Raw genomic sequence first — 26,537 nt, 5'->3', positions numbered from 1 at the left:
CCCTGCAGGGCAGCTGCTCTGATCCCCAGAGGAATCATGTGTAGTTGTGACTCCAAGGGAGAACCCGTGAGCCCGCCGTGGCTGGCGTCATTCCCACGCTCTCTCCTGACACTGCATCTGGACTCCCTCTCCTTGAGGGGAGTCCTTTTGGGGGCACCTCATCTCTCTCTTTTTTTGAATAAGGAAACAAAATCTCATGGCAGGAATTTAGAAAAACAAATGTATCATGCTCTCAGTAGGCCAAAGGCTTCTGTAAGGACCAGGGCTTTGTTTTCAAGCTGGAGATGGATAAAGGCGTCCAGTTCCCGGCCCCTATGCCTGGGCGCGGGGGATGCTGCATCCGGCCCGACAACAGGAAGGTCCACGTGGTTCCCGCTCACCCTCTTCAGCCCCTTGACCCATCTCCCCAACACAGGAGACCAGCACTGGCCTTGGAGTTGGCACCTGTGCTCGGGCTGTGGCTCAGGCTGGGACAGCGGAGGGGACGCTGGCCTGAGCGCAGAGTGTGCAGCAGAGGTGAGGGGACCCAGGGAGCAGGGACACGCTGAGAACTGAAGCTGGTGCCGAGGAGGCAGAGGAGGGGCAGGGCGCTTCAGAGAGTGGGTGAGAATGAGCACGTGGGCCTGTGTGTAAAGACGGTCTCAGGTGCTCGTGTGTCTAAACTTCGTCCATCTAGACTGTGAGCTCCAAGGGAGCAAAGGCTGGTCTCTCCCACCGATGTAGCCCCCGCACCTGGCAGGACACCTGGCAGGACACCTGGCATACTGAAAGTGCGTGCGAACAAGGGCACGCACCGTGAGGGTATGAACGGATTGGTGAACGAGGGGGTGCAGAGGACAATGAGTGGGAAAGGAATGAGTGGGTCTACACCACAGGTCTACAATAAAAACCCAATTCTGAGTCCCAGCTCTGTTACTAGGATGGCCTTGGTGTAACGACTCCAGCCTCTTGGGCTTCTGACTCCTCGTTTGTAAAATGTGAGTTATAGGACCGCCTACCCCACGGGGCGAGACGCTTATGAAGCATCAGGTTAACTGCTCTGTGCTCTCTGACCAAAGCCACAGAGATGACCTGGATGGGGGTGGGCAGCCTCCTATGAGGCCCTGGTGGCTCAGGCTGAGACGATGGGCACATTCTCCAGGGAGGCAGCTTTCAGCTCAGGGCCAGAGAGCACTGCTGGGATGGATGACACATGGTGGGGGAAGTCCTGCCCCCAAAGGCCCTCAGACAGGCCGGCCAACCGTTCGGAGAACAAACATAACCGTAACACCGTTGAACGTCTCTTTGCCTCATGACCAGAAGGATGGAGCCCCGGCCATTTCTGAGGGCACCTGCCTGGGAGCATCCCGACCTGGAGCACGGAGCCCTCTGGTCTCCAAGGGGCTCCTCGGAGCTCACCCCTTAAGGCACGTCCTGACACAGATCCTTCCAGATCCAGACTTCCCAACCAGCCGAGGCCACGGGAGCCAGTTCGGACTCACGTCCCTAAGTGAGCTGCAGAAACTCACTCAGAATGCTCCTATGTACTGGGAACGAGGCCATAAAGGAAACGGCTTCCCTTTTAGTTCATTTACTTGTGACAAGCAATGGAGTCCTGGTCACGAGTGTGGAACGAACCCCACACTTCTCCATCACTGGGCCCATCACCCCAGGTTCTGGCGATGGTTCCCTCCCTCCCTGAGCTTACAGGCTCTTTGAGGCCGAGAACCGTGGTTACTGTTGCTTCTCTGTTTTCCTGGGCTGAGCCTATTGCCTCCTACACAGGAGAAGGCAAATGAATGGTCTGCTTAATGAACGAGAAAATTAATGAATGATGAATAAAGGGCGTCTACTTTAATCCAGTTTTAACAAATTCAGGTTCTGCAATGATCTCACTCGCATTAACTTATCCTAGATGTAAGGAGAGTCGTGCACCTTCATTTCGCACACATAACAGGGTCTATGGTATGACTAACTTGGCCTCCAGTTATTGGGAAATTCCAAACCTCTCCTCAAGCCTCTGACCCAGGACCCATCAACAAGTACTTGGGAATCCACGGGATATTAATACTGCATGAGGCGCTCGATACAACGCCGATCAATCACATACTTCTATATGGGATGGTCGGCCTGGAGGGCGCCTTCCTGCTTTACCTGGCTGGCTCTTGCTTGTCCTGGGGTGTTCGCCACAGCCGTCACCTCCTTCAGGAAGCCCTCCTGGTTAAGGTGCCCTCCTCTAGGGCACCCCTGATAGGACCCAGGGTTAAATCTCTAAGCACAGTGCAGACCCTGAGCTCTCTGAGAGCAGAGACTGGACCTAGCACGGCACGCGGCACACGAGAGCTAAAATCAGGGGCTCCACCGTTCCCAGTGCCTGATCACCCCCTCACCTACCATCACCCGCCCCCGTGGATGTGGGACCCTGAAAACCTTCTTCCAGAAGCAACTCTTGCCCCCATCACAGAAAGGAGCCGCCGTCCACGAGACTCACCTTTCCTTACTGGAGAAGTCGACTCCCAGCAGGATACTCTCCTCCGTGTCCTGGCGCCCGCTGCTGTCCACCACCACCATGTAGCGGGCCCGCTCAGCCCGGGCGCTCTCCAAGCGCACGGCCTAGACAGGCAGAGATGCTCTTACTGGCCTGCCCTGCCAGATGGTCACCCCCTTCCTTCCTTCCTTCACCAATCCAAGACCAAAGGCTTTTGTTTCTACCTTTCCCCCGTGAGTTCAGGAATTTAGATGAAAACTCCTACGTCTCATTTATATCCCCAGCATGAGGGATGGTACCTGGCTCAGAGGAGACCCCCAAAGTTTGTTAAAGGGGTTAACAAATAAAATCCAGCGAATGATGATTCCAGCTTAGCACAGACTGACCCAGAGACCTGACACCCCCTTTGTCTGCACCTCTGGGTACCGAGGAGCAGAGCGGGCTTTGGCTTTTGAGAACGGTTTGGGAGAACTTGCTCTGATGTAAGAGCCCCACACCCCCGCAAGCCCCTGCTCGTCAATAAGTCCCTACCAAATTTCACAATTAAAAATTAAAACTTGCCACTCGCGTCTCTTCTTACCAGCTTGATTCTATCTTCACAACGCAGAAGGTTGATCATTACTTGAAGATGTTGAGGCAGGTCCCCTGTTGGACCAATGAAGAAAGTTTAAAAAAGGTCACCCACCCACTTTCTAGGCAGGATAGGTTAGAATAGGCTGATTCCAAGGGTCTGAAAGAAGACCTGGACTTCCCTTAGTCCATTCCTGAATGTTTTGCATGATGAGGATGGGTGAGACAGTTTATTGCCACGCTTTTAAAAGTTGCTTTTGGGGCTTCCCTGGTGGCGCAGTGGTTGAGAATCTGCCTGCCAATGCAGGGGACACGGGTTCAAGCCCTGGTCTGGGAGGATCCCACATGACGCAGAGCAACTAGGCCCATGAGCCACAATTGCTGAGCCTGCGCGTCTGGAGCCTGTGCTCCGCAACAAGAGAGGCCGCGATAGTGAGAGGCCCGCGCACCGCGATGAAGAGTGGCCCCCGCTTGCCGCAACTAGAGAAAGCCCTTGCACAGAAACGAAGACCCAACACAGCCATAAATAAATAAAATTAAAAGTTGCTTTTATTTTCTGAAATAATTGCAATATGGGTTTTTTAAAATACAAAATCTGAAAATACAGACAAGCCTAGAGGAGAAATGTTATTAAATTCAGGCAAACGTGACTTTGCAGGGGGGTGAGGGGCAGCAGAAACTATGGACACAGCTGAAGACAGGGATTTGCTAAGGGTTGGTCTGAAAGAAAAAGGACCGGGGGTCATTTCCTGCTTTGAACTCCTACATTTTCCATAAGAGAGAGACATGACTTCTACAACCAGGAGGGGAAATGTTTCAGTGACTCCATAGCGAGCAAGTATGTGCTGAGTACCCAGAGACATAACTTGATTGAACAGCAATGTCATTTTTTTCTCGCTAAAAATTATGTACTCTTTTTTTTGTACCTCCTTGCTTATTTAAAAGAGGCAGTAATCCAGAGTCAGCTTTTGAACATCTCCGAGCGGCCCCAGGGTCCCAGGGGTGCCTCTGGGCTATAGGGAGGGGAGGAAAGGTTCTCTGAGGCAGTGAGTCTCCACAATTACGCAGGATCCACCTCACCGAAGAAGGGCTGTGTGTTCCAGGCACACAGGGGCCCCCGTACCTGAGCTTCGTAACTAGCAAGTAGCGAGGGTGGTTCTAGTGCCACTTCTTTCCTAGCTTATGTATATTTCAAAAAAAAAAAAAATGTCTGCATAGGGTTCTTTCTGAAGAAATGGTTCATCTGTAAAGATGCTGATCTAGAAGAAAGTGCAGGGAGTAACTCATAGAAAATCCATATTCATTTCAATTTGTGCAACACCCTGAAGAAACAGAATTAGCTTTAAAAAAAAAAAAATTACCCTATAGATCACAATTAGAACCCCAGAGGGATCAATCCATTGGATGGGTTCCTTTTGCAAAAGCGTCCTTTGAATTTTAGGGGAGATTGACAAATGATGTCCAAATGGTACTTCCTGCCTCAGAGAGGAATCAGGTCGTTGGAAACGTGCCCCCTCGTCTGTTCTCTTACAGGATGCCACAGTGGAAGACACCCTACACTGGCACCACGTCCTACGAGGTACGACTTGGAGGTAACGGTCCCTGTTCCCATCTTGTCCCCAACAGCGCCCTCACCTGTCGTGTCACCAGCGTGATCGGGATGGCACACAACCACCATGGCTGGTTCCGGGCCCACCTGGGCAACACACCCCCCCCCCGCCCCCACCACCACAATCCACTCCGAATCACAGCAGCACACAGACGAAAGCAGAAACCAACCCCCTGACTGATGAGTGGCTCAGTGAAAGGGATGTTTTCCACACAGTGGGACTGTCTGCTGAGATGTGTAATTGCTGACAGAGAAAAGTCCCAACCCCGGCCTGGTAGCCACACACGGTCTCTGTACATGCAAGTGTTCAGTAAGCAATTGCAAAAAAAAAAGGCAGAGAATGTGAGCCTAAAGTATAGGTCAACCCTGGAAAGAGTGAGTCTCAGCCTGACTGGACTGGCTGACATGAGCTGCATTACTTGACATGGACAGAGTGAACCCTCCACTGTACTCGGCTCGGCATGGGGGGTCGCTTAGGGGACTGTGGGTCGTCCAGAGGACTTGCCGTGAAGTCTAGTCTGTGCCTGCCCCAGGGTCGCCTACTAAGCATCTGTGGACAGTGGGCGCCCCCCTGCCTTTTGGAGTTCACCAGCCCTCCTAGACCCTAGGGCAGAAGAGCCAACACACTAGGCTTCCTTCCTACTCTCGTGTACATCTCGTGCCAGAGATGTGCCAGCCAGCTGGACTTAGGGTTTTTACACGACGGTTTTGCAGTCACTTTCCCCAGGCTCACACACAGTACGAAAATATTCTTTGAATTAGAGGAAGGAGACATTTCATACTTAGGGAACAAAGCTGAGCATTGGCTTTGTTTACGGGTTATGGTTAAGACACGAACAACAGTTACACTCTTAACAGGGCAGAACAGTTAGCAAATTCAAGAACGAAGGTTCTGTTTATAGTGGTATTGTACCAGCACTCACCGTAGCAATAATTACAGCAAAGTACGCTGAGCAGCTAAGAGAAGGTAAGTCTGTTTACGTGCGTAAATTTTAAATTCCACGACGTCTGAGTTACCAATATTTGATGCCCACTGTAGAGATTAGGAAACCGAGGCTTAGAAGTTGACTATGAATGTTCTGTACAGTTGTAGAACTGGGATCTACTGTAGAAGCCAGGTCTGTCTGGCTCCAAAGCAAATATTCTTTCCATGAAATACAATGCCTTTTTGGGCAGGAAGATTGTTTCCTTAGCTTAAAACAGACCTAAATCTTGATTATAAATATCAGTATGTGAAAATATTGACTGAGCCTTGGTGTTTGCTATAAAATGCAAGATAGGAAATTCTAACCTAAGCACTCAGCTCCAAAATGAGGCTGGATGACTTGAGGTGAGACAAACAAGATGATCCAAGTGACAAAAAAACTGGCCCCAACTGCTAGCTGCTTTGACCTGCCACTGTTCTGAAAGGCAGAGGCCTTTCCAGCTCCTACTCCGACACGTGCTGCCCGTGCAAGAAGTTCCTGCAGAGGCTCCCCACCAGCTACAAAGATCCACTTGTACGCAAGTGTTTCCTGAGTTCCTCTCTCCAACCTGCCTTCAGGTTCAGAGTCAAGTCACCTAAGAAAACCAGTCTTATTACTTTGCAGGCATCTCTTATTTGCTTGCTTTTGGACCTCAATTAATACTCAGTTTGATCCCCACTTTATCACTTCTGTCTACTTCCAAAAAAACCAAACCCACCATTAAAGATTAAAGACTTCCCACCCCCGTACATGCCCAAGGCTCGTAAAGAAATTCCCCAAATGAGAGTTTTCCAAAAGCTCAGAGAAATGACGGACTAGGCATCTAGGACCCCAGGGTGGTTATTTTCAAGGGGACCACATCTGGCTATAAGGCGTTCTGGTGCATTTGTTAAAAAGTCATACTGTAACTTAAAATCTGCAGTTAACTGATACACCGAGTAGAAAATCTTTATATCCAGACAGAAAGCTGCTGACCTTCTTACGTAGACACCGTGGTCAAAGGGTCGCTGGCTCCCGGTGCCATCTGGAAAACGGGCGTGGCCTGCTCGAGAGCCTCTACCTGCACCTGTCATTACAAACCTGCGCTCCACTATTTCCCTGGCCTTGAAAACCAGCAAAGTGCTCACCACCAGTAATGGAGGGTTCCTCTGTTGCCCAGAAAATAGGTCCCAGGGTAAGAGCGTCAATTTAGAGCCATCACCTGCATGCTTGTGGGGATGCTGAAGACTCCGCTGGCCTTGAGGGCTGCTTCCCTGCTGTAAGAAGAGGGCTGCTCCTTTCACCATGAAAAAACTCTCACTTAAGCTGCGGGGGAAAAAACCAGAGCGCAGTTAGGCCGGAATTCACAGAGGAAAATGGGCAGAGACATGCTGCAGAGGAAAAGCTGGAGAGTGGCATGTAAAATGCAAATGGGATAAAATAGCTTCTATAGTAACTTCACACCATACTCCCCCCAAACCTTTCCTACAAGCCTGCTGCTGGAGAGTTTATGTGATAAAATAATGCTTCGGCTAAAACATCCAAGGTTCTCCGTGGGCTCCTCCAGAGCTAGGAGCCCCTTCCTGCAGGATGCTGTAAAGGGACCGCTCTGTAATACAACATCTTCTAAAAATAGAGACCAACTCTCTGAGGAGCAGAGGGTGGTTCCCTTTTTGAATTTTTCGTACTCTTGCTGTTGATCTTTGCTTCTAACTCTCTGAACTTTTAACAACCTCACTGCTTCTTGGTGTCTTCCCTTTACAGAATACAAGGAAGATGAAATCACACTTTCACGATTTGTTTGCATCTTAAGAAAAGTGGGTGGCTATTGACCAGTTTAACTTAGTCAAGCTTGCTGTGTAGAAAACCTGTAGAAAATCTCAAGTTGACCCAATGAATTTCTCAGCAGAATGAATCTTTGGTCTTTGTTATTTTAACAAAGCAATAACATTTATATTCAACATATAATTTTAAAAATTACAATAAAAAACTTCACTTTCACGATTTGGCTACCAAAACAAAATCTTTATCTTATGCAGAAGTTAAGACTGTATAAACCAATGGACTGTATTAGCTATTAATTACCACCAATTATTTAAAAATAACATCATCTCTGAAAACTACACATAAGATACACCAAAATTAAGTGTTTTTTTTTTCTGTGGGGGGAGGGTTGTACCACCTATAATTATCTTCTTTCTATTTCTTAACATCTTCCAAACTCACTATATTGAGCAAATATTAACTTTTATAAATGATTTTTTAATTTTCAAAGTAATATAAAACATGTACTATACTTTATAATGCAAAAACATTTCATGTTTATTAATTTTGTGAAAGAAGATCACAGTTCAAATTATAGGGAACTATACAAATCATTCATTCTCTCTTCAGCAACCAATAAACAATTTGATTTGAAAGAAAAATCTCTAAGTAACAGGAGTGCTATTTTTTTTTAATAGAAAGCAAATCAATTCCTGACAGAAACACAAGGACATTTTCTGTAATATAAAACAGCAAAATCACCTAATGTAAGTAGTTAAACAATCTCATCCTGGAATAAAAAACTCACCTAAGTCTAAAATACAACCCTAGGAGCTAAGAAAACTCACCGGACGGACCAGCATTTAAGTCAGCAGCTCCTGGAATTGAAAAATGTTTATCTTCCATACCGTGAAGTCCACAATAACATCTGTTCATTTTTCTGGTTAAATTCTCACGCTAAAAATCATGACGGCTCAAATACCAAATATGTAGGTTTCAGTTCTGCCCCTCTTATCCGGTCCTTTGAGTTACGGACAACTTGGCTTTATCTCTTTCCTAAAGGCAACACTTTACATATGGACAGCACTTCTTCATCTACCATCATGCACGTACTGCCAAGTCATCCTTTCCACTCTGTGGGTCCCGTATCTGTGCTGCAAGTTTCAAGTGTTGAGGAGCCCAGGACCATAAATAATGGAAGAAACGAGAAGCACCCTTTCTGTGAGTCTCACTTACCCACGGGAGACAAAAAGCTCTTTAGCATCCATTGGCCAACAGAAAATCCAGGTTGTCTAGTTTTAGCAAACTGCAGACTTACCCAACACTTTCCCAGCCCTGAAACTTATCACCCACTCCTTCCTTAAAACCCTACAACTGAGTTTGTTTTCAGAACTATGCTGTTTTAGATAGACACGGATCACTTACTACCTATTCTCATCACTGTCTGAAAGACTCCAAAACGCATGAAACTTCAAACAACAATCGGTTCATCGAAGCAGCTGGGGGAAAAAAATCTTTGCAAGGCATCATCAACCTCTTTTTGTTCATGAGTTTTAAAAAAAAAAAAAAGGAAAAAAAAAAATCCATACTGACCAGAAACCTGAGCCCTCTGGAAACAGCCAGCCATTGACGGTGACCTTTGCCTTGGAAATCATGGGCAAAAATTCCCCTTGGTTTCCCTTACATTTCCTTGGGGGAAAAAAAAAAAAAAAGGAACAATGCAAAAGCATAGGCTGGTTTTATCCCGTGATCACTTACAAGGCCAGTTGTTCCTCAGTGTTCCTGAGGCCAATACAGAATCACAGCCTCCCAGCTACACGTAAAGTCGGGGGCTGTGTGGATGGGGGCCCTGGAACACTCTGCCTCTGTCCTCCTCCCGAAATTAGTCACAGGCGTTTACTGTAAAGAGGAGATTTGAAGCTGCGGGGAAGCTCAGAGAACAACACATCATCCCAAGCCCGTGAGATGGTCCTGCATCTGCAGAGACAGTAAGCAGATACAGCACGAGGAAAACCTCACTGGATGGCTCTCGGAGGCGAGAGGCCACAGAGCACGGCAGTCATGGGACTTAGGAAAACGAGACACAGATATTCTTTATGACCCTGTTTCCCGTCTTCTGCTCTGAGCTCACTCTGGGCCCAGAGCCTCCTGCGCCCTGTGGGCGGCTGACGTGAACACTCTCTCCCAGCCAGGGGCCAGGGCTCTGATACGAGAGGCGCAGTACCCGATTCAATTCATCAGTCTCAAGACACCCCGCCGGGGAAGGAAGTCCTTTACGAAATCCATTTCGGGGTTGTGGGTGGGGGGCACTCGTACTTTACTAGGTTCTCGGGACAAGGAAACAAACTCACAAACCACCCATCCCAACTATGGAGAAATCAGCCTTCTCCCCAAAGATGCTGGTGCCCTGCAGAGAGCGACTCAAGCTCCAGGAGCTCAGACCCAGGCAAACAAAATGGAAAAGTCCTGACGGGGGATTAAGAACAAGTTCAGCCCCTGCCCTCCCTCCTCCATCCTCACCGCTTTTATCTCCACAATACAGACATGTCTCAGACCCCGGTTTTAGGAGATGACACGGGCTCATAATTTCTGCAGGGCCCTGCAGACAGACAGGATCCTCCAGAAAACCCCAGCCCTCAGAGGAGCAACAGCCAGTGTCATCCAGAAACCAAGACATGGCGGGGGGCGCGGGGTGGTGGGCAGACATCAGCGGTGGCGATACTTACTGACTGGGGCTGGAGACCTCTGAAGGGCAGAAGCAGGGAGCTGGCTGGCTGGAGGCGCAGACGTCAGTACAACAGAAAAGGTCCGGCACTGCCGTGGTCACATCGCGAACTGAACTGCCCCCAGCCCCTGCCTTCCCCACCCTCCAGAGGAGGATGAACGTCTGAAGAAGAGGCTGGATGGAGCCCTCCTGGAAAGCAGAGTCCCCTTCCAGATGGCGTTCCCACCCAGACGGCAAATGGCTCTGGTGGAACTCTCGTCCTTCCCTGATATTTGGGTTTAAAAAGGCCCTTGTCCCTGCACATCCTGATGAAAGAGGGCCATTCACAGGGAGCAAAACAGCTGAAGTTCCTCTAATCACTTTACTCCTACGGGCTTTGCTGTGGGCTTCGGGAATGAGCAGTAGGGTGTGTATTAGAAACTGCAAGGAAAAACAGCTGGTGGCCCAGTAACCCGCCCCGAGGCATGAGGACCCCATCCTTGTTCAAACCGTCACATATCACCATCCATTCACCCAACAGTGACCGTGGGCAGCGGCCACAGTTAGTTATTGGGTGTTTTCACAAGCACCGTTTCGTTCTGGAAATCCTTCAGTCGTGCTAATCACTCCTGGAGGAGGCAAATCTGGGGTGTGGGGGACGGCATTCCAGGTAGAGGTCAGGAGGTGCTCTGAGAACCTCACACAAGGGGCGCAGGGCGGGCTGCAGCGGGAGAGCAGGTGCGGGTCCCGGAGGGTGTGGGCCGGGACCCCGAAACCCACCCAGCAGGAGCAGCTGGAAATAAAGTAAGCGTGCAACCAACCACAGTGCAGGGCAGGATGGGATGAGTCCCCTGAAAAAGGAACCCTGTAGGGCTCAGAAAAGGAAATGTCTAAGTGATGGGTTCTGGAACATTCTGTGAAGGAAGGGCACTGAGTAGACTTCTGGGAGGGCCTCGTCTTGGAAGGTTCTCCCAGCTCCCAAATGATCGATTAATCCTCACACAAGAGGATTAAGTGAAACATACACTATGATTATGCTTATTTTGCAGTTGAGGAAACTTCAGCTGCAGGAGTGTAACCTTTACAAGATGGGATGAGACCCACATCTCTCGGGCCCACGCCCACCTCCTTAACCCCTGGAACGCCCTCGCCCCTGCCCGTCCAGAGTGAGACTCAGAGCGGAGACCCCGCAGCCACCTCTGCCCTGCCTGCCCTGACGGCCAAGCGCAGCATCACCAAGGAGTAAGGATAGGACCCATCCCCAGTCCTTCTTCCCAGCGCGTGAATGCATCAGGTGCAGGAAAGATGCAGGGAAACAACCTCAGGAAGAGAAGACTGGGCATCAGCCCCCGGGGGGCAAGCAGCAGGGCTGCCACCATCACAGTTATGGGACAGGACACATCATTCGGTCCTTCTGGACTGAATGGGGATCCTGGGGGGCTGGGGTGGGGGGCAGCAGCACAGCCATGCTGGTCAAGAAGCTGCTTCTCAGCAAGAGCACCGCCACTGCCCGAGAGCCCACCACGCGGTAGAGGCTCCCACACGAGGCTCTCAGCTGTGCCACCCCGTCTAATTCCCAAGCTCTGCGGGGAAGGCCTTCTTTAAGCCTCTCTGACAAATGAAGGAAGCCAGTCCAGCTCCTGAGAGCGTCCCAGGGAGAGCCTGGGCAACCTCCTTTTCAACCAAGGCCCTTGGTGACCCTGGTGCACATGGAAGTTCTAAGAAAATACAAGGCACTGGTCTGGGAATCCATATTTCTGGGTTCTAATGCTTGGTCTATTATGGGTATGTTCTGATATTCACTTACAGGGCTCTCTGTTCATTCATTCGAATAGCCAAATATTTGCAGACTAAGGAGAACCACGCTAAGCCAAGCCTGTACGAGTGTCGACCGGGCAAAGATAATGATCTTTAAGGGATGGGTTTATGTTTGGGCAGTTTGGATGTGTGCCAGGCCACTCAGAAACATAATTCCTTGAAGAAGGGAAACATCAGGTGTAGAAACATCACACTACAGAATATGATACGAACTTTCCTAATTTCCAACTCTGGCCATACATCGGAAGAACCTATGAAACTTCTAAAACATATTCACGTCCAGGTCTGATGTCAGCCAATTCTAGTTCGGAAGGTCTGTGACGAGTCCTCGGCATCTGCTTTTTTAAAAGTCCCAGAAATTGTCCCGATGCACATCCACGGCTAAGAGCCCCTGAACTTAACAATAGCAGAAGACACAGAGGAAACTGGCTCCCCTTGTGGTCTTCATAAGAGTACCTTACACACAGTAGGTACACGATAAATGTTTCTGCTGGTGGAAGATAACACCAATAAAAACGTGTGGTCCTCTAGGAAGGAGATTAACACAATTAGGTGCAACGTAGGGAGGTCACACGAGGTCAAAAAAACAAAATAATACCCTCCTTGGAAGCAGCAAAACAGGTTAGCAGATAATTGCACGTGCCCTTCTTCTACCAATACGTTCAGACTCACAGGTGTTCCTGCCCGTGAAAGGCAGCCCTGCATTACAGTCGTCTGAGATGACAATCATAACGAGGGATCAGACCTCTGATAAGCTCTGCTGTTGACAAAGCACTCTGGCTAATGTCAGCCTATTTGATCTTCATGAAGCTCTCCTACGCAGGCTGAGCAGGCATTAGTATACTCATTTTATAGATGACAAAACAGGAAGTTATTAACCGGTTATGATTTTAGGATTTCTGATGCTACCTCTTGCAAAAAAAAAAAAAAAAAAACCCCAGAGAAAATGAGCATAAAAGTATAGGCTCAAAAAAGGGTAGAAATTAACACAACATTATAAATCAACTATACTTCAAAAAAAAAAAAAAGAAAAAGATTCAAATTGACTGGACTGGTTGAAACGAACTGAACTATTGATACTTTTGCATGGATAGAATTAACCCTCGATCGCACTCAGCTCTGCCCAGTGATTACTGAGTACACTGGTTTGTCCAGTGGACTTGACGATAATTCAAGAAAAAAATGGAATGCATATAACGTTGTCACTACAGAAAAGGTGGTGCCCGTGAACACTCCCAAGAGGAGGTTCCATTAATTCCATCTAGGTTAAATACTGACTGTGCCTCTACCGCGCCTGGTCAGTGCTAAACCCTGGGGATTCAGAAGTGAAACAGAAACGGTTTCTGCCCCGGAGCAACAGCACAGTCTAGTGGGTCAGACAGACGCAGGACAGTACCTGCCATGTAGCGCAGCAGGTCCCATGATGCAGGGATGTATAAGGTGCCATATATGCACACGCACACGCACATGCGCGCACACACACACACACACACACACACACACACACACTCAGGAGGGATGCCCAGCCCAGCCTGGGGGTCCAGGGAGATCTCCCTGAAACACCACCAAGCTGGGCCTCGAAGGACCTGTAAACAGGGACAAAGAGAGCAAGGAGCAGGAGAGTAGGAAGATTCTGCTACACGCGCCCTCCAGTGAACACAGGAGGATGATCTGGTCTCTGTGGTAAGAGGTTCCACTGAGAATTCATAAATGTCTATTCAGGTTTATAAGTCAGTTCCTTATAAGTCTGGTTAGCATGAGTTGGTTTCTCAGAACTTGATCATCCCTGGGTGAACTAATATTCCAGTTTCAGAACGTGCAAAGCTAACAATCAAACCCTGGGCGAGTGGTTGAGCCAGGAGTTCTCAGCACCCGAAGGCCTAGTAGCCACTCATCGAGGGTTATTTTAAGTAAGTCAACGATACCTCCAATCCGAATGGGGCTTCATAATTTACAGAGAGCTTGCCCCTACGTTTCTTCACTTAATTCTTACAATGCCACTTTTCTGATGAAAGAACCAAAACAGAGAAGATAGACGACGTGTCTGCAGTCGTACGGCCCATAAGGGGCCGGACGAGACTGACAGGCTCCAAGTTCGGGGCTCTTCCTGTAGAATCCCAAGGTCAGATGGCAGGACGGTGTGACCTGCAGCCACAGGAGCAGCAGGTAGAGCTGGATGGATGCAAGTCTACCTTAAGACCACTCCTGGCGATGGTTTAGATGGATCCAGAACCCCCTTCCTACCAAAATGAAGTTTGTAAAGATGCAAAGGAGACGGAAGACTTGTACACAGAGTAAGGTAAGCAGCCGGCAGGTGGAGACGGAAAACTCTCTCCACTGTTCTCCCATGGGTGCCTCCCTCATTTTGAACTCAAGTTCAAAGGTCACAAAGACCCCGGGATGTGCCGAGGCCTTATTTTTATTTTGTGCTTTACGGGGCATTCAGCAAGGCCTTGTCCCATATGCCATTCTTCAGGGCCTAAGCAAACAACTCACCTGACACACTGATCAGCTAGAGCCCCCCAGAAGCTCCCCTCCACACAGGATGCTGACAACAGGGAAACTCCAGCCCTGCAGGGCCTTATACTTAGGGAACGGGGTCACTGGCAAGAAACGCTGGCAGGGCTCGTCACAAATGTCTTTGCTGCTGGGGCATGTATTGTTTGGCTAGAAGGCGTAGGCTTCTCTCAGAGAGAAGGAATGTCCAGAAGTATTTTGGACAGTAAGAGACATTCTCTGCAGCCAGCTACACAGCGCTCCTTCCTACCCATGGGTAGGAGCAAGCAGCTGAATATACCAACAAGCTCGCAAAATCGGGACGGTCCCCCCACACCCCCCGGAAAAGTAAGACAGCAAATAACACACCTTGGATTGGCTTCACAAACCTTGGGATAGCTCCTCGACGGCCCCCAAGAGCCCTCAGGCCCCGTCTGTGGAAGCCGGAGCCGGTGTATCTTCCCGTGAACGTCTGGTACACCGGTATCTAAGCCCCCTTCGTGAGCGCAGAGAGAGAAAGGCCACATTGTGCAGGAAACGCAATGGCAGCAGAGGCAACCTAGCCAGCCAGAAATAACAGGCACACGAAGGAAATGTTTTTGAAATAACTCAAAAATTCCAAGAACGAATTGTCTCAGCTGTCCCCGGTTCTCGGCCCTTTCTTTGGGATGCAGCCCATGCCATATTCATGGGTCGCCAAGTCCTAACCTTTCCAGGGCGCCCTTTCCTTCCCAGTCCCCCAGCCCCGTGAGCCATGCGACGTCCACTCACTGTGTGCCCGGCTCTGTGCTTGGTCCTCGGGGTCCCTGCAGGGCAGTGCTGTCCAAGAGAAAGGACATCTCCTCCACCTGTGCCGTCCAATACGGCAGCCACCGGCCATAGAGGCCCATGTTCTGAACACTTGAAATGCGATGAGTGTGACTGATGAGCTGAATTTGTCATTTTATTTGATTTTAATTGAATTTTAATTAGCTACGTGCGGCTACCAGCTATGATATGCGACAGCACAGCTGTACCGGGAGCTTGCAGCCTAACGAGAGTCAGGGCAGAGAACACAGGACCCCGTGCCTTAGTTCCCAGCCACTGCTCTTGTTACATTATGTCCCAGCTCCAGAACTTTCAATGATGCAGCATTATCTATAGAACCCAGAGTCCTTGTGCTTGCTTTCTATGGCAGCCAGTTAGCCATGCCATGTCACTAACTAAATTTCACTCCTCCAACACTGTCTGACCTCAGGGAGCTTATCATGCAATCAGCAAAAGGGATTTATAATAAAAAGCTTCCTTGTATCAGCTCTCACACTATCCCTCCCACACTCCACGCGTTCTCTGCTCCATCCCCGTCTATGTCATCGTCCTCATCAACTCTCCTACTCTGGGCCTCTAGCACAGCCTCCTCTCTCCTGTTTGCCTCCCCACGTCCCGTCCACCTTCCAACGTTCACGCCTTCTCCAGGAAGCCCTCCCTCACCACCCTAGCTGCAAGCCATGCTCTTCCCTTTCGACATCTTACAGCACCTTCTCTCACCGTGCTGGTGAAGAAACCGAGGCTCAGAGGGTAAGTCACTCATCCAAGGTCATATACTTAGAAAGGGATAGGAACCCAAGGCCCCAGACTATGTTCCTGGACCTATTTACCTACTAACGGGTGGTGATGTTATCTTCATACCAGTATATTTTAACTTCACGATGGGACTCCAGGGCCAGGACACACGTAATTTTTTAAGTCTCCCTCCCTGCCTGACATATAATAGAGTCGATACTCAGAAGTAAATACTCGTAAACTGGCCGAGCTGTACCCTTCTCCAGCCTCAAAGCATTTTGTGACTAACTCACCTTGGTCATCTCTGAGCAGCTGCAACAGTGGGTGCTCAACACACACAGGATGAACAGGACAGATAAGACTCCCAGATAACAGAGGACAAACCAGTGGTTACCAGTGGGGAGGCGGGAGGCGGGAGGGGCAATATTAGGGTAGGGGATCAAGAGGTACAAACTATTATGTTATGCAATAAGCTACAAGGATATATAGTACGACACAGGGAATATAGCCAATAGTTTTTAAAACTATAAATGGAGTATAACCTTTAAAAATTGTGAATCACTATATTGTAACCTGTAACTTATATTATACATCAACTATACTTCAATAAAAAAATAAATTAAAAAGATGCCCTATTACTCAACTAAAACATGTAACCTGCGAAAATAGTTCTCAAGCTTCAATCAGTTATCAGACACCTCTAACTAAGCATTACAACCTCTGGGAAAAACAAAAGACTCACTGCATAAATGCAGTTACAGTCAGGTCCTCTTGGCAACCAAGTGTTTCAAACAACACAACTAAGTTCTCTGCCTCACTGGAGTCCTGAGAGCCAAGGCTACGACTTCTCCGTCTCTGGACGCCCCTCAGATGTGCACTCAGTAAATGTGAAACCGATAGGAAACATCTTTGCTGTGTGCCGTGCTGGGCATGTCATACATGTGAACCTAATATTAACCTAATCCTCAGCATCCACCTACGAGTATTTTATACGGGGAAACTGAGGCTCAGAGACATCAAGTCGCTTGTCCAAATTCACGTGGCCAAAAAGTGGAAAAGGCAGGAGAAGACACCAGGAGTCTCACCTGTAAGCATCGAACCTCTGCTGAATTGACACCCATGGGGAAACACAGAGTCAAGAAAGTAAGTCTGCTTCTCTTCCCCAACAATTCAGACCGAAAACCATCTGGTGGGCAGAGCAAGGCAGGCCTCTGGGTCAGGGAGAGGGTGTGGCGAGCAGCGGAGAGGTGGCTGCAGAGATGGGAGGTTGGTTGCAGATAGGGGGGTTGATCAAACAAGTAAACACTTTAGGGACAATGGGAGCCAGGTTCCTCACTATCAGAAAAGGGATTACAAATATGGAGAGAGAAAAAACTAGAATGAACCCAGAGATGTTGGATCAGAATTGAAGGTATTAGCTTGAATTCATGGTTTTCAATATATTTAAATAGAGAAAAAAATACAGATGCAAACGTGTGCGTGCACGTGTGTGTTTGTGTGTGCACGTACCTCCACATATTCCCTAATTCTGCCCACTGAAAGGGCCTGTGGAGAGCAATGCCCCCAACAGTAATAATAACTACACTTACCTCAGCTTCTTTGTTTTTGTTTTCCCGATTAATTTGGTATAATTCTATTTCTTCAAAAGAAAAGTCCTTAATTAATATTGTTTGTTTTTAAAGAGTAGAAAGAGTTTCAAGGAATCTTTATATAGAGTACATGAAAAAAAGAATGTAATAGTTTCTGCTTTTTTAACTTAGTGGACATTTAGTTCTCAGATATGCCCATAGATCAACTAAAACCCAAATAAATGGAACGTGACAACCTGTATCTACCGCTTTCCATGTTCTGCATTCCACTGTCAGATTTCTAGGTCCAGCCCCAGCTTCTAATCTCATCCATCAATTATCCCTTCCAATTATTATTCACAGGGGTTAAAATGCTTCATAAATTCTTTATTAAAAATTTTTTTTGTTGAAGTATAATTGACCTACACCACTGTTAGTTCCAGGTGCACAAGATAGTGATTCACAAAATAATCACCACCTGCCTCGGTTTTGAAATTCCATTCTCTACTAAGAGGAACTAGGTAGGGCTCCTTGGAGAAATGAGGGATTCCAGAGATGGGGGATGGAAAGTACAAGATGAGGTCTGCCATCTGGTGTCAGAAAATAAAGCAGTGCTTAAAGGAAGATGTGGATACGTCAAGGGACAGGGAAGCCAGCTTGAATGAGACCCCACAGGCTAAATCGGGGACAATTTGAAACTTGAAGTCAAGAATACAATTAACAGACTATGAACCGATGCATGAAACAGACAAACAGGAGTCCACACAGATATAAATAAATGGAAAAGTTGAGGGGGCATCGGGTACTGACCTAATTTCAAAGTATTCCCCCCCAAGAAACACTTCTTGATAAAGGGGGAAAAGAATACCTGTGCAGTAAAGAAGCCAGGCAAAGCCCCTTGATGACCACGGTGAACATCACTGGTGATGAGACACATGGCGTTGCACGACCCGAATCTAATTTTGAGGGAACATCAGTCAAACCCAAACTGAGGGACATTCTACAAACTGACGGGCCTCTCCCTTCAAACGTGTCCAGGTCACGAGAGTCAAAGAAAGACTAAGGAATGTCCCAGACTGAAGGAGAGTCAGGAGACAGGACCACAACATGCAGCAGGCGATCCTGACCTGGATCCTTTGCAACAGAGGACACTGTTGGGACCAATGGTGGACCCTGAATGGGGTCTGAGGATTAGAAAAATGTTATTTGTACTACATTTGCAACTTTTATGTAAGTTTTTGTTTCTGAATTTTTAAAATTACTTTTTAAAAATTTTTTAAAAAAATTCCACTTAACTGGATTTTGGCAAAAACACTCCTTTTAATTCTTCTCTATTTGCCAGTGATTAAAAACTTAAGACCCTCTCACTGGTCATCATCACTGGCAGACGTCCTGGCTCTCTGCTTCCCTCTTGGACGCTCCGACCCGCAGCACCTGAGATCTCTCCCTGCCTCAGGACCATTTCCCCTCTGTGCTTCCATAACAGCAGCAGCCTCGCTTCATGCCTAAGGCAGTGGAGGATGATGGGAAGCTCCCTTCTCTGGGTTCCTCTCGGTCTACGGCTGTCCAGATTTCGAGAGCCTCGCACACACACGGCCCTGGCCCACGTAAGACCTAATTTTAGCGTTTTCCTGCTCTGAGACCACACTTTCGGAAGAGTGGGGGGCCAACCTGCCTGGGCGAGCCTCCCATTGTGACGGGCACGCGAAGTCAGGACGCTGCAGACCTGCAGGATGTGACTCAGCATCCTGTTTTCAACGGCTGGGGTGGCCAGCAGATTTGGCACCAAGCACTGCAGCTGACTTCACCTCTCAAGACCACAGATACCCAGGTTAATTGGTGGGATGGGCCCGTGGCATCAGCTCTCCCTGTGGACCTCAGGGCCAAACCTAAGAAAACCTGCCTGTCTGCCCATCTCACTGGGTTTCCTCACGAATACCCGTCCGCAGGTATCTACCAGGAACAGTTCTTCAGAGAAACTGACCTGGCGGTATTTTAAGGACACCATGAGTCAAGCAACTGATTTTGTTTCTCTCTTTGCTTTGACTCCCAGGAAGCTCAAAGTCAGATGTGTAGCCAAACTCTGGTAACTATACCAACATTATGCCTTGAATTCCACATACAAACCTTCTCCTCACTTTGCTTTATTTTCCCCTATGTTCACCATGTTCCACTTTTCCAATTTTAAATCATACTGTTCCCTCTGAATGTTATAAGCTGTTTCAAATCGCTTTTGGGCAGAGCTATGGTAGACACAGAACACATGCTACCTTTGGAGGGTAAGGACTCTTTTTTTATTTAACGTGGAATCCCCAGCATTCAGCACAGAAACCAATACACATATAGGTACCAAACACGCTGGTTTGGCCAAAAAGTTCGTTCAGATTTTTCCATAACATCTTATGGAAAACCCGAACGAACTTTTTGGCCAACTCAATACACTGGCTGGATTGATAAGGCAAATATAACTCTAAATAGACACCACCTCCGTTACCAGGTTGCTTCGTAAGCAACATCTCCCTCCCACTCCGTGTGGCGGGTCCTGCACAGGGCGCCCGGGCTCCTGAGGAAGCCCCCTGGCCGTATGGCGCAGCGGCCTCCACCCCAGAAGCGAACAGCCACTCCCAACTTCCAGCTCCTTCGGACAAGACACGGAACAGCGGGCCTGGACATCTGGGAAGAAGGGACAAGCAATTTCCAGAGGCGGCAGCGGGCCCGGCTCTCCCCGAACCACACCAGCAGTCCCCTCCCTTGTGGGTCCCGATCTGGGGACTCGTGCCTTGAGAACTCTCGGCAAGCGTGTGGGAATCACTTCTGCCAGCGCGGGGAGGCCCCCGGCAGGGAGGGCAGCAGACGTTTCCTAAGGCGGGGCCTCTGAGGCCTTCTCTGAAACAAAGTCTTTTTAAAAATAGCTTCAAAAAGTAGCCATTCAAGGAGAAAAAAAATTTTTTTTAATCTGTATAAATAAATAAATAAAGGCGGACAAGACACCATGCTTCGCCTGGTACCAGGCTCAGTGTAACTTGGAGGGAAACAGGTCAGGCGTTGGCTGTTTTTTCCCTTGGGTTCCACTCAGTTGACCTTTTGGCCTTTGGTCTGGGGGGGAACACCGTCAGGAAGGCGGCAGAAGGGACTCTCGCCTCCCACCATCTATGAACATAACGGTGCCCTGTGGCTGGCAAGGACCAGACACTACACACTGTGCAAGACACCCTCTCAGCCTCATCGAAGCCCCCTGAACCGAGGAGGACCCTTCCTGTTTCGGGGAGGGCAGGGGGCTGGCCCGAGGTCACAGGCGGTCAGGTGGTGGGTACAGACGCGACCCAGCAGCCCCGCCCGTCCAGGCACAGCCAACGGCACAATTCCGTAATTTACACGGCGGTCTGGGCACTGCTGATCCTCTCCCCACACGGCGGGGCAGGACGGCCGGGGGGTGCCTCATCAGCACATTGCCTCTGCCGCGGGAGTGGGAACCACCGCCAGGGCTTTCCACACCCCAGAGTGGGAGCCTTGCGGGCCAGACGCGTGGTCTTGCCCCCAGCCCCCAGCCCCCAGCCCCATCACTCAGCACGCCCTGCAAATGGCTCCTCCTGGCTTTGATTAATCCTCTTTGATTAATCCTGTTTTCTTCCTGCAGCCTTCCTTGAAACAGAAAGACTCCCGTGGATGTCCTCCTAGCCTTAGGAATTTCCCACTGCACTGCCCAGATCCCGGGTATCTGACCACAGCACGACATACGCCAAGTATGAATTCTAAAGGCGGGGGTCCCTTCTGTTCAGACGGCCGCCGCCGTGCGTGTGGCCCTGCTCCGGGGTGAAGCGCGCCTGGCTTGATGCTCACTGAGGGGGGAGTGGGTCTGAGCAGAGCGTCCACCTCCTCTCAGCAGCCACACCAGTTCTCTCCATCTCAGCGTGACTTGGCGAGACGCCCCACACAGGGCTAACCTCACTCTCAGCCTGAGAAGAAAGGAGAAACTCTGGTCGGCCTGTTAGAAAGCTACCGAGAATGGTTAGACGTGGTAACAAGGTAACACAGAACTAGACTGGTGGGTGTGAGTGAGGACTCTCGTTCTTGCATTTGGAAGCCACAATCTAATCTCATCTCTTCACTTTACAAAGGAGGCAGTGGGGGCCCAGAGACCTTTAGTGACTGGCCTAAGGTTGCACAGCAGATGACACATTGTAGGACAGAACCTAGGTTTTCTGACTCCCTCTCACAGCTTTGCTCCATTTACCACGAGGGTGATCGGGTACCACGATCACCCAGGAAGAAAGAGCTCGCATGAACGAGCGTTCTTGGTGTGCACACAGGCACCCCTGTTGTGCAAACACGCTCCCCCGGTGTGCTAAGTACGCAGGAAGAATGAGACCAGGGCTTCCAGGCATTCTTTTGAAGTCTAAGCACTGGTATTTCAAAAGTTTAATGAAACCTACTAGACTCTGAGCAAAATTCATTTTAAGTTAACCTTAATAACTTTAATTATGTTCCAACAGAATCAAATTAACTCTTCACCTCTGTTCTCACGTGTCCCCATTCTAGGATGAGTTTTCTAACGACAACAAAAAGTATTTAACACATACTGAAGGCGAATTCTGATTTTAAAATCAAACGTTCCAACAAACTGCCAGGAAGAATACCGGAGTTAAACCGACAGGAAGAGCAGAATGGTACAACGACCCCAGAACGTTACACGTGTGTGCACCACAGTGTTTCAGGCTGGGAGTCGACGGGAGGTAGCTGCCTCTAAAGCCACGCGGGTGGGGACAGGAAGGGATGAGCTGAACACAAACCTGCAGGTGCCCTGTGGGGACAGGAGCGGCAAGGAAGGGACACAGGTTTCTGAGTCACAGCGACCTGCATCTAAACCCTGGCTCCGGCCCCTGGGAACTGCAGTTTCCTACAATGGGGCAGGCACCTCGTGGGGGTGACAGAAACGAGACAAGCTGCATCAAGTTCCCAGCCCAGTGCCTGCACCTACAGGCCCCCGCTGAACGGGAGCCACGAGGAGCACCCCTCACCCTCCCTGCTGCCCGTCCAGGCGACTGCATGGGAAGGGGCATCGAGTACAAGTCTCACTCTAGGTCAAGGTCAGGGAGCTCACAGGACAGGGCACACCGCTCACGGTGGGGCCCCTGGGGTTCCGGCCAGAAGGGAGGATGGCAAAGCCACGGGAGGCGGGCTTGCGGAGATGGCTCTGGAATTTTGAGGCTCAGAGCACAGGCTTTGGAGTCAAAGAGACTCGGAGCAAGAGGGTCCTGGCTCCATCACTTCCTACTAGGCCAGCTACCTCCCTGAGGCTTTGTCTTCTCATCCAGAGAATGGGAACAGAAGTGGTGCTTTCCTTACACAGACTAAATAAAACAACGCCCATGAGGCAACTCACAGAGCAGAGCACGTTTGAAGGGCTCACTTCCACAGCCTCCGTCCCTGGTTCACTTTTCCTCCTCAGCACCTGCTAACACACTTAATGTACCTGTTCATCCTACATACTGTCTTGTCTCCCCCAACAGAATGTCAGCCACAAGAGCAGGGATTTCTGTGCTTTGTTCACTGCTATAGTCTCAGCTGCTAGGACAGTGCTTGGCACACAGTAAGTGCTCAATAAAGATTTGGTGAATGAATGGCTAGTAAGCAGATCAGGACGGGGGTGCTGAGACTGAGCTAACAGCACCTGTATTGCCAAACTGCAGGGGGAAATCGCAGGAAAAATTTCTCTGTCCTTTGCTTCCTGTGTGTCGTCCAAGACCACTCTGAGTTCCTCACCATGAAACAGAACTTGGAAAATTCAATTTACAAGACCTCGAAGGCCATCCAGTGCACACCAGGCACCGGGAGAGGTGACGGGAGAGGCGGGGAAGGCTCTGTCCTTAGGGTGGGCTCATGGTCAAGTGGGCAGGCGCCCTGGGCAGTGGCTCAAGGCCTCGTGCTCAGAAGGGCTCCGAGCTTGGTTAATGCTCTGCTGTTGCCACCCTGAAATTCATCATCACTTTTTAAAAAGTGGATCCACAATTTTCATTTTTCACTGGGCTCCACAAATTCTACAGCCGATCCTCCCAGCAGAGAACATTTATGTACTTCGGTAAGTACTACACAACAAGTCCCAAGTCTCAAGGAAATACTAAGGAGAGATAAATGCCTGTGGGGAAAAAAAAGAAGAGTCAGAAGTGACCACAGGAAGCGACCTGAGGAGGCAGAGGCGGGGCGTTTGTCGAACGTCTATGATGCCGCAGGTTATTTTGCCCATTGGAAAATGAGGCCTGCCCAGGTCATATGACAGCCAGGTGAGGTGACAGATGACAGAGGTGGAAGCCAAACCCAGGCCTGTCCCTCCCCAAGGCCAAAGCTCATGGAAAAAATGTCTAAGGGTCATTGGAGGTGTTATTGCAGAGGCCAATATGCAACATGGGGCAAACATAAGAGATGCCAAGCCTCCAGGTGTGAAGGAGCGTACGGGTGCTGAGTGGAGAACATGACGGTCTCTGGCATGTGGTCGACTCCTGCCGGCTCTCTGGGGCTCCTGGCCTCTTCCTACCAGCCAATGATGCCTTTATATAAGTGATGCCTTTACACCCTGCCACATCTGTAACACTGAACAGAAACCTACTCGGTTACATGTCTTGTTTTCTCTACATTAGACTGGGGCATCTCAAGAACTCCCACAGACTGAGACTGGTGGGCAGATTCTGAGGTTGCCCAGGACCCCAGGCCTTGGTGCAGGCACCCTGGATGAGCCCGCTATGCTGAGGGTGCTGGGACCAGGGAACAGGATGGGAGAGCTGCTCCCTTCACTAGGTTATACCCTACGGCAAAGGTGATGGGGTGGTCCCTCTCCTGACGGCATTCCCTGATGGCATCAGATCCTCCTGTCGGCCTTGAAGCAGCAAGCCACCAGCCGTGGCATCTACGGCTACAAGAGAACGCATTCTTCCAAGAACCAGAGCCTGGAAGAGGACCCAAGCCACAGATGAGATCCCGGCCCTGGCCAACACCTTGACTGCAGCCACGTGAGACCCCCAGCAGGGGACGCAGCTCAACCATGTCCGGGTTCCTGGCCCACAGGAGCTGTGAGGGAATAACCGTGTATCGTTTTGGACCACTGAGTTTGGAGTAGCTTGTTACACAGCAGTAGATAGCTGATACAGCGGCCTGCTGCACAGAGCCCGGATGCCGCAAATGCTCAACACCTCTTGGCAGGACTTAAATGGACAGACTCTCAACAGTCACAGTCAAGTCTTGACGGCTAAGAAACCGTCAAGAAAGGCAGAGAGAAACCTCAAAGGGTGGACAGGCCTCGAAGAAGAGGTTGTGAATAAAGATTGGGAAGTGTGATCTGCAGAGCAAGGACACACCAACCACCACCCCATCCTGACGCTGTCGGGGAGGGAGAAAAGTTTATATGGAGAGCGGGGTCCTCTGGGGATTTCCAGGTCAAGACCAGAAGGAGGAGAGGGTAGAGGGAAAGGCAGAGGTGTGAGGGAGTTCACAGTTTACCACTGAAACCAGATAAAACAGAGGAGACAAAGTCCTGCTGCTTTGGCCCAAACGTGTGCTTGGGCAAGTAAGAAAAGAAACTAAAAGAACTCTAATGATCATTTTCACGTGCTTGACTTGAAATACTGGATGAAAAAAACCCCCCAAAAAACAAAACAGCAAAACATTCACTCCTGATCCACACTCTGGAAACAACACAACCATATTCCCTCCCCAGGGCCCTGCCTGGCACACAACCACTTACGCCTCATGCCAGACTGAGGCGACTCCCAGGACGGTGAAGGAGCCAGGAGCTGCTGCCAGCAGGCCATAAGCTCACCAATTCCCACAGCCTGAGCAGCGCAGCTTCCCAAAGGGGACCGCTGGAGGCCGGCAACCATCTGCACACGCAGAGAGCAGGGGAGAGGGAGCGAGAGCTGGGTCTGCGGCTCTGCGTCACTCAGCTTCCCTCTGGGCGGGCGCTGAGCAGTTCTCGAGATGTCCGCCAGAAGGCCTTCAGCGCAACCGTCCGGATGACAATACAGATTCTGCAGAAGGTGCGTTCCTATTTACACCTTACAGGGATGTCACTGGGTAAAGGACGCAGGCTGGTCCAAGTCACAGGGCATCCACGGGGGTGGCCCTCTCAGCCCCACACAGTGGACGCGGCACCTGCTGGGGGTCAGGGCCTCTACTTCTGGGCCGTGAACCTAACGCTGATAGGAACGCCATCCTCTGAAGACCAAACGTAGCCACTGTCCTCCACGCCCATCGTGGACCTGGCTCTGTGCAAGGAGCCCCACACAAACTATTCGCCAGCCCTGAAAGGTCGTAGCTGTATCCATTTTACAGATGGAAGAACGGAGACCCGCAGAGGCACAGTAACTCCCAGATGCATGCTGGCACCTCTACTAGTGCAGAAGCCAGACTCCGAGTCTAGATCTGCCTGACTCCAAAGTCCACATCTTTCCTCGACACATCTTTCTCACACATGAATGCAATTTGCTGCAGAATCAAAACAAAGTTAATATGTTTAAACCACTGAAGTGTTATGTGCAGGCAGAGAACTAAGACCCTGTCACTAAGATGGCACCAACAGTTAGGGACGAGACAAACACACAGGTACCTGCCAGGGAAGGCAGATATGGTACCCAGCACAGAGAGAAACCAAGAGCCACCTGCCGAGGAGAGGGAAGCCACAGAGGTTTGGGATGGGAGCATGCTGAGCTGGCCATGAGGACTGCGGCCAACTGGAAAGGGAACTGGCTTAGAGAAAGAGCCTGGTCAGGGAGCAGGGGTAGGACTGAAAAATGGCACATTCATTTGACGAAAGGCCAGTGACGAGGGTGAAGGAGGAAAAGAGCGTGGGGACCAGCAGGAAGAAGCAGGGGCGCTTCCAGACTGGCGTCCCTCTGACAGTGGGGATGGTAAACTGACGCAGAGGGATGGGTTGATGGGTGGCCCCTCAGTGCATCAGGGGAGGTACAAGGACCTGACTGATGGTGCCACCGGGGGGGACGGGGGAGGAAGAGGGCAGGTGAGACAGAAGATCCAATCCACGGATTCAGCAATTTACTGGCTACAT

General features: G+C 49.8%; 1 protein-coding gene across 2 annotated transcripts in view; it reads right to left on the bottom strand.

Moving 5' to 3' along the window:
* Positions 1–26,537, bottom strand: part of SSH1 (slingshot protein phosphatase 1) — a 55,535-nt gene that overhangs the window by 21,903 nt on the left and 7,095 nt on the right. For both annotated transcript variants that reach the window (XM_036823362.1, XM_036823364.1), the window contains exons 3-5: positions 6,813–6,916; positions 3,048–3,112; positions 2,471–2,592 (exon numbers count right to left, since the gene is read on the bottom strand). In XM_036823362.1, the coding sequence (XP_036679257.1) occupies positions 2,471–2,592; positions 3,048–3,112; positions 6,813–6,916 (291 nt within the window). The remainder of the gene's footprint in view (positions 1–2,470; positions 2,593–3,047; positions 3,113–6,812; positions 6,917–26,537) is intronic.

The sequence above is a fragment of the Balaenoptera musculus genome, chromosome 14 (genome assembly GCF_009873245.2).
Source record: "Balaenoptera musculus isolate JJ_BM4_2016_0621 chromosome 14, mBalMus1.pri.v3, whole genome shotgun sequence".
In the NCBI taxonomy this organism is placed as follows: domain Eukaryota; kingdom Metazoa; phylum Chordata; class Mammalia; order Artiodactyla; family Balaenopteridae; genus Balaenoptera; species Balaenoptera musculus.
The sequence above is the reverse complement of the archived record's forward strand: the minus strand, read 5'-3'. Positions and strand labels throughout refer to the sequence as shown.